The sequence below is a fragment of the Penaeus japonicus genome, unplaced genomic scaffold, assembly GCF_977035675.1.
Source record: "Penaeus japonicus unplaced genomic scaffold, GWHDUDI00000001_assembly GWHDUDI00000033, whole genome shotgun sequence".
NCBI lineage: Eukaryota > Metazoa > Arthropoda > Malacostraca > Decapoda > Penaeidae > Penaeus > Penaeus japonicus.
In genome coordinates, this window is record NW_028234435.1 from 25,669,054 (window position 1) to 25,681,553 (window position 12,500).

Consider the following 12,500-nt stretch of genomic DNA (forward strand, 5'->3'; position numbering starts at 1 on the left):
GAACTCTTCTTATGTACGCAGCTCTATAGGTTTGTGTAAAACCAAGCAAACGACTTGTATGCAACATTACATATACTGTTGTATAACTAATTGCATCATTCATTTTCCCCTAAAGCAACCATTCCTGACCTTAATAGCCACAAAAACTGATTATCCACATAACTGTAAATAAACAGCAAAAATCTAAATCAACAAAAAAGCAATTTCACTCTAAGAAGAAGGTCCACTCTTCCATCAAAACCTCGGCTTATGATATCTTACCTTTTCATCAAAAGCATTGTTTATCCTTAAACTGTTTGAAGAAAGAAGAGAGAGAAGAAAACAAAATAATCTGTTAAAACAGTTCTGTGTGTTAGTATGCTGCATGGTAACATGTGTCATTTTGGGATAAGTTTAGCACCCTAAACTAGACCATCCAAAATCTGGAACAGCACTTTACATGACTGTCACTTCATAAAACAATCAATCACATCTAGAACAAATGCTCTTAATTACAGATATCAAAATTATATATTTCACTGCTAAATAACCATTTTTGTTCTAGCTGACATGCTCTTGCAGAATTTGAATCCTATGAACACAAAATGGGATATTCTGAAATTGTTTGTTAGATTCCTACAGTCACTATATATTGTATATATCATATGAGATCCATTGTAACATTGAATTAATTGTCATAATAATTAGTCAATGTCTTTTGATGGGGAAACATAAAGCATCCATGTCAGAGCTCTGTAACAGCCTTTCATACTATAGGCATAATGTAAAATATACAACCATTTTATCAACTAAGAAGCTAATCTAAGTCTTCCTCATCACTGAAGACATGAAGAAACTTGTAAGACATTTAACACAAACAATATCTACTGTACACATTAATGTTCTTTTAAATCAGTTCAACATGCAATCAACACAAAAGAAATAATTGAAATTGAACATAAATTAATCTAGACCAAGCAAGAAAGAAAAAAAAAAAAAAGAGAGAAAAACGAAAAGGACAAAGAAAAAGAACGGCAAGGAAAGGCCTTCAACGACTCTTCCACACTTGTACAAGATGCTACAATTGCCATTGGTCATTATCACTGGTAGTGCCATGCAACTCATTATTGCAGGACCAGAAAATAAGCTTTTAAACACTAGCAGTGGTTCTAATCATAATGCAGCCATAGATATCTATTTGTTTAGATATTATGATCCACACAATAAAGTATCTATATAAAATATTGCAGGTACTCATGTATATGATAAAAATCCTTAAAATCTAAAAGGTGTTGTGAGATAAAGGCAAAATTTGGGTAGTTGGAAGGACACCTCTGATCTTTCACACTCCAAAAAGTATATTAACAAAAACCATAGATTTCTCATAGTGATTTTGCAGATTCAAGTGATTGTCCATAAGCAATCCACCGTCTAATAGCCTAAAGTCAAAATTACCAAGAATAAAAGTCCCCTGAAGATGAATCTACAATACTGACTGCTCTACTCGACTCCAGAGGGCCTAAGTTGCTTTTTTTTTCTAAAATCAAATATATCACTTTGATCACACTTGTAAACACATATGTTAAGCATAAGGGTTAAACCATTTCTTCTATCATACTTTTACAGTTTCCAGAAGTATGACATTTTAAATGCTTTATAAATATATGCCATTTTTTTTTTTTAATTCACATTAGAACATTGTTACTGTTTATAAATGTCTTGGGAAAGACATGTACTAATCTATTACCAAAGATTTCCATTATCATGCAAACTACTTCACAATTCTATAACTGTATCCTTTTTCTTGTTGAAACACCTATCATATATGCAACTGGAACTGCCCATTTCAGACTTGAGAAAAATAAACTCTTTAAAAATTCTATTCCTTAAGCTCTTCATTTCATTCTCAAGGACAACCTTTTTGCAAGCATCCTTCACCGTGATAATAATAACCAACATGACTGAGGAATGTAACCTTTAGTCATACCACACACCGTAATTGTCACTTTTCTCGGATGAAGGGAATCTTGATATTCTTTCTTTAAGCTGACTTTACTCACTTCACAGGCTATCACCTTTATCACAATAATCTTATATCGATGAGCCAGGATCTTCATGACACACCCGGCTCCATGGTAATATGTCCTGTGGTTGGGTCGTATGAGCCAGCTAGGTAATAGATATCATAATTTTCACAGTTTGGTCCATATCGCTTTTCTTGCTCACGTCGCTTGATTCGATAATCAGACAATGCGATAACATCACACTTGTGACTGATGGTCTGAACGTCGTTTTCATCTGTGTGAGGAGACTGGAACAAAGCCCCCTGAAAAAAGATATGTTAGTGTAGGTTACAGATAATAATACTTAAAACTTTTAGTCAACTTTTCTAATATCTCCTATCAGGGCAAAAAAGAAGAAGAGATAACAAAAATGTGTAAAGATTCCAGAGCTTTTGCTCATAAAATACTTAATAGAACTCTTGCATTACATAGTGGTAGAGTAAATAATTCAAGTTTAATTCAACTGCTGACAATCGTAGAATAAACCCTACAGAAACATTTAGATAAGTTCATAACAACTTTGAGTCAGTCTTACCTTTGGTTCAGTTAGCCTCCGCCCGAGTCCCTTAGTCTCCTGAGGGTGATAGAACCACTTGACTTTAACCACCATATTTCCTCCCCATGACTCCCACATAAGTTCGATTCTTCCAATGTATGGACGGTCGGGTTGGCCAGCAGACAAGAACACAGCAGAATCTCCAACCTAATGCATAATATGTTGTGAATTAATAAAATTATATGAATATTTCACTGATAAGTGTAAGTACAAGGGCAACATATCGTGGTACTGTATAAATTTAAATATTCCATATAAGTAAGATAACATGCATTTTTACACAATATAAGTAAAGAAATGCAAAGGGACACATACACGTATCATTTCTTTTCCTCTAACTATAGCCTTAAAGAACTCCTTTTTGCCTTTGCCTTTTGCACCGGGTCTTTTAAATCCTTTGCCAGACCATCTCCATAACTGTCTCTCGGGCAGAAAAGGCGCAATCTTTGATTTCCCAGAAGGATGTCTCTTCTTGCGTTTTGCTGGAGTCTTTACCTGTAAAATTTATAAGGATTCTCTTAGTGAGACACTTGAACCTAATAATATGAAAGCTAACTTTTAGTATAGTTTTAATGATCCTCAGTGGCATTATAACCTACTCAAAATTGAAACAATTTAGTCGGTGTGGTTACCTTTTCCTTCTTCGAGGGAGTGTATTCAGAATCATTCTCCTCAGAGTCCTCCTCTGTGGCACTCTTTGACGATGAACTATCCAGCTCTGACTCAGACTCCTCCTGATACGAGCGCTTTCTCGTCTCTCCCAAGGGTGGCGGAGGAGATTTGATCCTCATGGTAAGTTCATTTATCCCAGGCTCAACATGGGGGAGTGGTCTGTCTCCTTCACGATGTTTATGCTTGTGCTTATTCTTGTGTCTGTGGCGATGGTGATGCGATGAATCCGTGTGTTTATGCTTCTTGTGCTTTTTCTTATCTCCCTTCTTATTTGCTTTCTTGATGCTCTTTTCCTCGTTCTCCTTCTCTGTTTTCTTTATGTTAACGCTGCTCTTTTTGTTCTCCTTTTCTACTTCGTTGTTAACGTCGTTTGGATCGTGAAGAGTGTCATCTTCAACGTTGTTATCTGTGGTTGCCTTAACCTTTTTCTGTCTTGTCTTGGGAAGTTCCTCTTTGATATCGGGGAGGCTGTCACCTGTTGGTCTCCGCTTTCTCTTTTGAAGGGTCATCAGAGGGTTGGGGTCGTAATCTGAAGGAAACAAAGACGTGAGGTTTCCTATTCTAAGTTGGACTAACACTGAGCAAAATATGTCAAACCTCCATTGCCTAAAAAAATATCAACACTATTCTTTTCCAGATTTATTAGTATAAAAATATTTATTAGCAGGAAGAAAAGAAAGAAAGATAAAAATACTAATATTCAAATACAAGGTTAGTGTCTTCTCATACATACACTTACCCAGAACGGGGAATTCTGGAGGCAAAAGACGAATGTCATCCACATGAATCTTCCCAGAGTCACCGTCATCAAATTCCACATTCACAAAGTTATGATTGGCTTCGTGTGCTGGGGAAGAGGAAGCAGCTACCATTCCTGCATTGGGGATCAAAAAACAGAATTACCTTTAAATATGTGGCTATGAAAAACAAACCATAATTTCCACTAAAATATTATTCTACGAAAAGTTATTTCATATCTCACAACAGAGGATACGAAACTGAAGTTAAGTAATGCATCATATTCATCATAATTCTAAGGAACAATCTAATAACAGCATGCCATACCTCAAAACCTCTTAACAAAAAGAATACCTATTTCAGTCTTTCAAAGCAATCAAAATTAACAGACCTGGATAAAGGGCTCGGTACTGCTGTGACCAAAAGGCACAGACACGTGTCCCTTCCTTGAGGAACCGCGTTGAACCAGGTTTCACTTCTTTCCACTGTAATGACAAATAATCATGTTTACTAGATTTTATTTACATTTGACTTGACATAAATAATGAAAACAATTCTCAGTTTCCATGATGATGACGGACAAAAAACAAAAACAGTAAAAGTACATATTTCCCTATTGGATTTGTTTAAGATAATGTTATAGTTTTTTGTTAGGACAAATACAACATTGAATATACAAATTATTTGAATAACCAGATATACAGAGCAAAACATGAAATGACAATAGATGAATAAACTTACACTTACCATGCTTACATTTTGAATTAACACCCCACGATCATAAGAGCAAGCATCAATATAAGATATACTTACTGACTGCTCAAGCAATTCTTCTCGACAGTATATATGTGGACGTGAGCCTCGTTCTCCATCTATTACGACTCCGTACACATCTGGAGGCGTCATGGGAACTACGTATCCGGCGTACAGCAGCCCGTCCTGCAGCACCAACACTCTTGCTTTGTCCACTAAATCTCCCACTTCAATAACACAAACATTTGGTTCTGTGAGAAACAGAATTCAACAGTTGATATTCATCATCAAAATATACTTTTATGATATTTCTTACATGACATAAAGTATGTCTTTATATTTATGTATGTCTGATGTGTATCATTATCATGATAAAACTTATGATTAGTGACACAGCTAAATGTATGAGACAATGACACTAGTTCTTTGGAGTGCCTTTTATATTCCTCACCTGGTGTTTGCATGGTGGGTCTTGTGGCATCAGTAGTTATAGTTGCAGTTGTAGTTGTACTTGTTGTTGTGGTGGTTGCTGTGGTGACAGTTGTGGTGGTGGTAGAAGTGGTAGAGGTAGTCACAGTGTCTCCTGATGACACTTCTTGACTTGTTTCATGGTCGCTGGCAGACGCTTCCTCTTCCACTTTCTCAATTTCCTTCTCATCACGATCTTTCTCTTCTTCCGACTCATCATGCTCTGCTGCAGCCATTGTTGAATGCTTCTTGAGGGACCTAGTAGAGGTAATTAACAAATTTTAATTTCATAAAAACTTTGCTAAAAGAACCTACATGTAACACACGTGAATGATTCTTATGTACATATCTTTTGACACAATTAAAAACAAACAGTTTATATATATTTTTTTCACTTAGTCTGCTATTAAACAGAGTTAGTAGATATTCCAAAGCTTTGATTGCATATGTTCTTCAAAATATTATCTGACATACCTGTAAAGTGCCTCCATCTCTGACTGCTTTTCGGCAGCTGACTTCCTCTTCTCTTTGTCTCTAAGCATTGCTCTTCTTGTAATGGATGTTCGACTACGAGGTACTAATCTTCTTTGAGCCCCTCGAACACCTTCAGACTTTACGAAGCATGTCTAAAAATGTATTAGTGTTGTATTATGTGTATGTTCATAATGTCTTATCATATATAAACTCACTGAGAATAAAAAGCTAAGATTTCCGGTGAGTACACTATTAACATCATTAACTTTATATATTCAGTAATTATTATACTATCAACACACTCCACTGTATTCAGAAGATGAAGTAGAAAAAGAAAAATGTACTATACTTCAGAATCAACGATAAAAAATATTTAAATATTCTACTGAGAACTTCATCTACATTAAAGATAAAAACACTTTGGTAATTCTTACCGACTGGTGATCTTCATCTTCAGACAGGTCTTTGGTTGGTGTTTCACTATTACTGGTCATGGAGTAGTGTACTCTGTTTGCTCCTTCTTCCTCTTCCTGATCACCCTCTCGTACCTACAGCACAGAAAGTGTTGGGGAACGATTCATTATTTGTTTTCTATGTAATACAATCATAAGCTGTATGACTTTTTTCTTAAAATGAAATGTAGATCAAAACAAATTTCTATTACACTTTAAAATATAATTTAAGATATATGTTTAAACTGAATAAGACTCTTTCAAATAAACAAACCTTAACTTCAGCTTTCAATTTTGGACGCATTTTTGGCTTCTGTGAGAGCATTGGACGATGAAGGAGGAGATTGAGTGACTTTGGTTTTTTAGCAACTATGGTTTCAGTAGCATCTTCTTTTGTTGGTGAGTGTTTCTTGGGCCGGCCTGGCTTCCTTTTCTTTGATGATGAAGCTGATGCCGGCTGCTGCTCAAGATCTGAAGGCGATGATTCAACAGAAGTTTCTGTATGCAAGGCTTTCGATTCGCGGGCAGAAGAGTCACTAAGACTGTATTTTGCTTGTTCTTCCTCACTCTCTTCTAGACGTGTTTCAGGTGTAGTTGTGGGTAACTTGAATGGTGGTCTTAGTGGTGGAGGTGCAGTGTCTTCCGATGAAATAGACCATCTTCTATTCTTCTCTTTGTCTGTATCATCATCACTTGATTCATCCTTCTCTGTGGATGCCTGTGTTTCAACAGATTTTGGTGGTGTGTATTGGTTACCATTGTGGGTAACGTGGCTTGAAAATGTTGCTGTAAGAACTGGTGGTTTCAGTATTGATCTGCTGGCACTGTGTGACTCCTCTTTCTCTTCATCACTATCTTTGGTTGTACTCTTTATCTGAAGATCTGTTACTCTTTCTAGCACTGGAGGTGAAAGTTCCTTTTGTACTGACTTTTTCTTCTTATTAGGAGGTCTTCCAACCTTTTTCTTGCCAGGGACATCATTGTTATGAACCTTTCTTTTGGGTGGTCTCCCTGGCCTTCTTTTTGCAGGGCTTGCAGTCACTTTCTTTGGCTGAAGTCTTGAAAGTTCACGTTGCTTTTCTCTATATTTTCTCTGCAATTCAGCCAGTTGCATACGCATATCAAGCTCAGCTGCATCCATTGAATCAACAGGAAATCCAAATGGTACCTTAAATCCAACAGTTGATTCTTTTTGATACTGTGAAGCTTTGTTAGCAATGAAAGCTTTTGCTTCTCGTTCAGACTGTGGGCTCTTGTAATTTCTATTTACATCTGTTGTCTTTACTGGAGTGATATATGAGTTCTGAATAGTTCCAAAAGTAGAAGATCCAAATACTGGTTTATCAGCCATAGGGCTAAAAGTGCTTGATCTTAAACATCTTGTCTCAGTACTTGGGCCTGGCTGTGGTGAAGGTGAGCGTGGCGACGGTGAGCGTTCCAATGGGCGTGTGGGAACACTGAGGGATGTGGCTGCCACATCAGCCAGGGAAGACAGGGCTGTGCAAGCCACATTCTTCTCCTCCAGGATGCGTTGCTCAGCTAAGGCACACAAAAGGCTGAGGCCATGAAGGCCTGTAAGTGGGTCAGACTGAGATACAGGTGAAGAAGGTTCAGCATACTGCGATGGTGAAGTTGCAGGTGACTGGAGACGAGAAATATCCATTATGCAAGCTTTTGCCAACTCATGCATCCTACTTCCTGCAATCCCATTCACATCTCCTTCTTCTGAAACCACTTCACCTCTTGAACAAACTTCATCTTTATTTGCAGGGGATTCCTGGTCATCAGAACAATCTTCACCTTTTTCTATACTACTCTCATATTCCCCATCAGAGGCATATTCATAAGGTGGTGTGTCCTTATGTGGTGAACTACACTTCTCCTCAGGCAATTCATCTTGCCCTGGATAGGTAAAATCCTCTTGAATTTTCTCCTGTGATGAGCAATAGCCATCTTCTGGGGTTTCTTCCTGTACAAGAGGACCATCTGCACTTTGCTCCTCCTGTGGTATTTCAGAGAGACGACCTGCATGTTGCAGAATACTTTGAGATAAAAGCTCTAGACCACTCACATCAATGTATGATGAATTTGTACCAGAGTATGGGGCTGAGTCCATATGTGAAACAGTTTGCATTTCCTGACAGCCTGTACATGATGAGATCGAATTAGCTACAGGCTGATCTTGGCAAACTACAAGAGAATTTGGCTGGACTGAAGATTGGGTTTCAGGATTAGAATCTGAAGAAGTAGAAGTGAGAAGCGGCACTATACCCTCCTTGGGATATGTGGCTGTAGCTGGTTCAGAATTGCAAGGAATATGATTAGCTTCAGATGTGGGATGATGTGGTTCTGATGATTCTAATCTTTGGGACTTGGTGTGATCATCTGTTAATTTTTCATTATTGTTTAGGGTCCATGGTTCAGAAAACTTTGTTACTGTGGACTGACCAGTGTTAATAACGGCAGGTTCATAGCATTTGGAAGTAGGATGCTTAGAAACATTTGTTCCTACTTTGAAAAAGTTTGAGTTCTTTGGTTCTTGGCATACTGTGTCAGTGGTTTCACTTGTATGTGATGAGGAATTTCTATCCTGAATTTCTGAAGATGATATTTCAGTATAAGGGATTGGTAGAGAATCCCTCTGAACCTGTGTCATATAAACTTTAGGGGTTTTAGCACATGCAGTTTGAGTAACTTCACAACCAACAAATGCTTCTTTCTTAACAGACTGGACATGAGTTTCATCCGTTGCATCTCCTGACCCTGGCGTGCAGGCCCCATCTCTGTTGACGCCAACAGGAGAGGGAACTTCTTCCTTGATTTCTTGTTTGATCTTAAAAGGAATTGGTATTCGCAAAGGCTCTTGTAGTGGCAAAGATCTTGGTAGAGGCAATTCTGTGTCAGGTTCTTCCTCTGAATGAGAAGTGACATTTATTGGCTCATTTGAGTCTGTTCTAGAAACAGGAGAACCAGTGGCCACCATTGACTCACAATCCTGTGGTGAATAATGGTCTAAGCTGCTGCCCTTTGCCACACTTGAGACAGGGGCGGCTGGCAGAACTGAGAACGTTGTCATGTTGCCTGGAGCCGCAAGGGTGTTGGCATGAGTTGTAGTAAGAGATGTGGTTCTGCTGGTGGTAAAGCCCGAGTCCATAGTTGTAGTAGGGGGATGTGGGAAAGGTGGAAGGGAATATGGTGTGGGATGAGGTGACTGAGGACAGTAGTAAGGTAGAGATGTTGGGGGTGGGTATAGGTAAGGAGGAGGAAGATGACGTAGACTTGCAGGTAGAGGTGGTGGTAACGTCAGCTCACTGCCTGGTGGAGGAGGTCCTTGGCCTGGAGGGGGCACACTCACTGGACGGCTCTTGGGGTCTTCGTCTGGTGGTCCGGGAGTGGGGGGGTCCTCACGCTTGATGGAGGGAGGTGTTGGTGCATGGACGGGAGCATGGGGATGGGGTACATGAATCAGAGTTGTGTGGGCATGCAATGCAGGATGAAAGTGGGTATCAGGGAGCAAGAGCTGCTGGGGAGTCATAACCACAGGCGGTGCAGCCGGAACACCCCCATACCCTGCCCACAGTAAACCATGGCCACCATGATCTGTAAAAGGATAAATTCTCTAGATCTGTTTCCTCAGAAACTAACAGATATATATCTCAGGAATATAAGCACAACCATTACATTACATTACATTATATAGAGTATCAAGTCCAAGACCAAGCATAGCAACATGATACACTTACAGTACAATACGTAGATCAACATTTGTACATTAATACTAAATACACTACAGAAAGTGGAGAAACAACCATGAACAGTGAAGAAGAGGGTGCGCTCCATTCAAGGGCCACAAACCTGGTATTGCGTGCGGGTGCGGCAGTAGGTAGTAGTGACCGCTTAGAGGGTCACGGGCGAACTGGTAGCCTAATCCCATGCCCGCGCCTACACTGGCATCCACACCCATGCCTGCCAGTTCATTAGCCAAATGAACGCTCTCTTTGTAAAACTTTATGTGTGTCTTACTAACACCTAATGATTACAGCATTAATTTTGTTGTTGATTTTCTTTGGGCAGATGACATGTGTATTCATCTTGTGTAAAGTCAGGTCTCTTAGGAATAATGGTGTTTTCCCATAAAAATGGCTACCATAAATAGCCTTGCTTTCACGTTCAACTTCACTGTTTCAATGTGCAAACAGTTAGTTGGACTAAATATCATTTGAAAAATACCTTAAAAAAATTCTCCATATCCAAATTCCATCTTCTTTTCTGTACTGGTAAAAGTATATGTGTAATACTCATGCACTTTATTCTACCAAAGCTTATTATATCTAAGATGTTAATATATCTCTCTAATTCCTCTTACAATTACTGAATATGACATTGGACATCTTCAATAAAATCTGCAACCTTATTGCCATATCATGCAATTAAAAAAAAAAAGTAAAAAAAAAAAAAAAAGGAATATGACCCCAAATAAGTTATAAACAAGATACATATCAGTTGTAACAATAAGGTAAAGCATTCTACACTCTACTTTGGAAAATCTAAGTCATATCCTATGATTTGTATGTGATACATTAGACCATATTGTGTGTCCCAATTTGTTTATAGCAAAATTTCTACTGAAAAGGATCAGTATTTATTACTATGCTTTCTTTTTCCAATCATACTGTTGGCACTTATATTATCATTGTCATTTTATCATATTCCAGGAACTATAATTAATACTAGGTTCAGTAAAATTGTACAGTATTGGGATAAACTAAAAAAGAAAAAAAAAAAAATCTAAGCTCCTTTACTTCCATTCATACCCCAATTCTCTCTTGTCCTCAATTTTTCTGTGCAATAATATGTCAATCTCCCTAGTAAAACCTGTGATAACTTAGTTAATAGTGCTTTAAACTTTCCTCTGAAATATATTGCACGGAGCTACTTTTCTGAGATTGAGACCAATAATCAAGACCCATTCTATGCAAATCATTAATAATAGCAACCTTCCCATGAAAACTACTAAGATACTAAAATCACTTCATTTTTATATTTGATGTGTCTATCATCACCTTCTGTCTTATTTTTTCCAATCTCCATTTTTTGAGACAAAAAGAAAAAAATAATCCTAAGGAATTTGCACATTGTCCATAGGATGGAGGCTTGTATTTAAAAAAAATGTTTATACTATACAAGAAAATGACAAAAGATTAAATCAAAATGAATGTGTCATTGCAATAGAAACATTGTGATAGAAACAGATAGCTTCACTTCTGATTCAGATGTTATACATTAGAAAAGTTCAAATTGAATCAAGGATAATAATGTTGATATCAGACTAATATAGAGCCAGTGCAAGTTCTTTACAAGTTCAAACTTCTGCTTTATAATATGCTAATCTTTATTATACTAGCAATTCAGTTCAGTTAATATCAGTCATAAGAGAACTCATAATCAAATTCCATAAAAGAAGACAAAAAAATATATATATCTCATAATTTGTCCAATATCTCAGCACTAAAAAAGAAAAAAAAGTGAATATGCAAATAAGTGACATAGCTTTCAAGACTATGTTCCCCAACATACAACTTCACTTCTTAGATTTGTATTCACCCACTTTCACTGCATCAGACAGACAGACATCTAGTCACCCATTGCATATGCATATGAACACTATCACACAGAGAAGTGAATAATACTAAAATGTAATTGACTGACCTAAGTTACATTATATTCTTAAGCTAGTTTGATAAAGCTGTTTTCCTTCAGACATGCTTTGTGCAGTATATTTGACACTTTGCATGCAAGCATATATATTTTGAAGAGTTGAATACATTATCCCCACCATATTATAGTAAAATGAATAAATAAATACTGCATTACTTCATGTAATTTAAACCAATAAATTATATAATTATTTCCTTTCTGAGTCATACTCAATTCTTCATTGGCCATCCAATGTGAAATGTCCTGGGACTATGAATGTGGTCACACAAGATTAATGGTTATATCACTACAGCATTCTCTTTCCTTCATGTAAATAAATACAGTGCTATATAGAATACAGTATCATGACAATTACCTGAGAACTGACTCTGCGGCAACCAGTATGGCGCTGGTGGAAGTCCTGGTGTGCAGGGTGTTGGGGGCAGCGACCAGTGTGTGGGTAGAGCACTGTTCCCGGGATCAGCAACTCTGGGTGGGATTGATCCTGGCTGAGGGTCCTCCTGAGGCCGAGGTTCTTGTCGTTGACGGGCAACAGCAATACCGACTGGAATGCCACTCACAGCTGTTTGGTGCAAAATTCCTTGTTTAAGCTATGACTATTGAAAGTGTCCTTGTTGACTGACGTGT

General features: G+C 37.8%; 1 protein-coding gene across 9 annotated transcripts in view; it reads right to left on the bottom strand.

Annotated features, from left to right (window-relative positions):
• The window catches only part of wge (BAH domain and coiled-coil containing protein winged eye), a 611,809-nt gene that overhangs the window by 4,099 nt on the left and 595,210 nt on the right, over window positions 1–12,500 (bottom strand). For 5 of the 9 annotated variants that reach the window (XM_086530653.1, XM_086530652.1, XM_086530647.1 and 2 more), the window contains exons 6-18: window positions 12,229–12,435; window positions 10,011–10,121; window positions 6,430–9,755; window positions 6,138–6,251; window positions 5,704–5,855; window positions 5,213–5,487; window positions 4,822–5,012; window positions 4,400–4,493; window positions 4,004–4,144; window positions 3,231–3,799; window positions 2,914–3,093; window positions 2,578–2,745; window positions 1–2,305 (exon numbers count right to left, since the gene is read on the bottom strand). The exon at window positions 1–2,305 is cut by the window's left edge and continues 4,099 nt beyond it. In XM_086530653.1, coding sequence (XP_086386779.1) covers window positions 2,093–2,305; window positions 2,578–2,745; window positions 2,914–3,093; window positions 3,231–3,799; window positions 4,004–4,144; window positions 4,400–4,493; window positions 4,822–5,012; window positions 5,213–5,487; window positions 5,704–5,855; window positions 6,138–6,251; window positions 6,430–9,755; window positions 10,011–10,121; window positions 12,229–12,435 — 5,741 coding nt within the window. In that variant the 3' untranslated portion in view covers window positions 1–2,092. The remainder of the gene's footprint in view (window positions 2,306–2,577; window positions 2,746–2,913; window positions 3,094–3,230; window positions 3,800–4,003; window positions 4,145–4,399; window positions 4,494–4,821; window positions 5,013–5,212; window positions 5,488–5,703; window positions 5,856–6,137; window positions 6,252–6,429; window positions 9,756–10,010; window positions 10,122–12,228; window positions 12,436–12,500) is intronic. The other 4 variants (XM_086530650.1, XM_086530649.1, XM_086530648.1 and 1 more) reach the window with 4 other exon arrangements.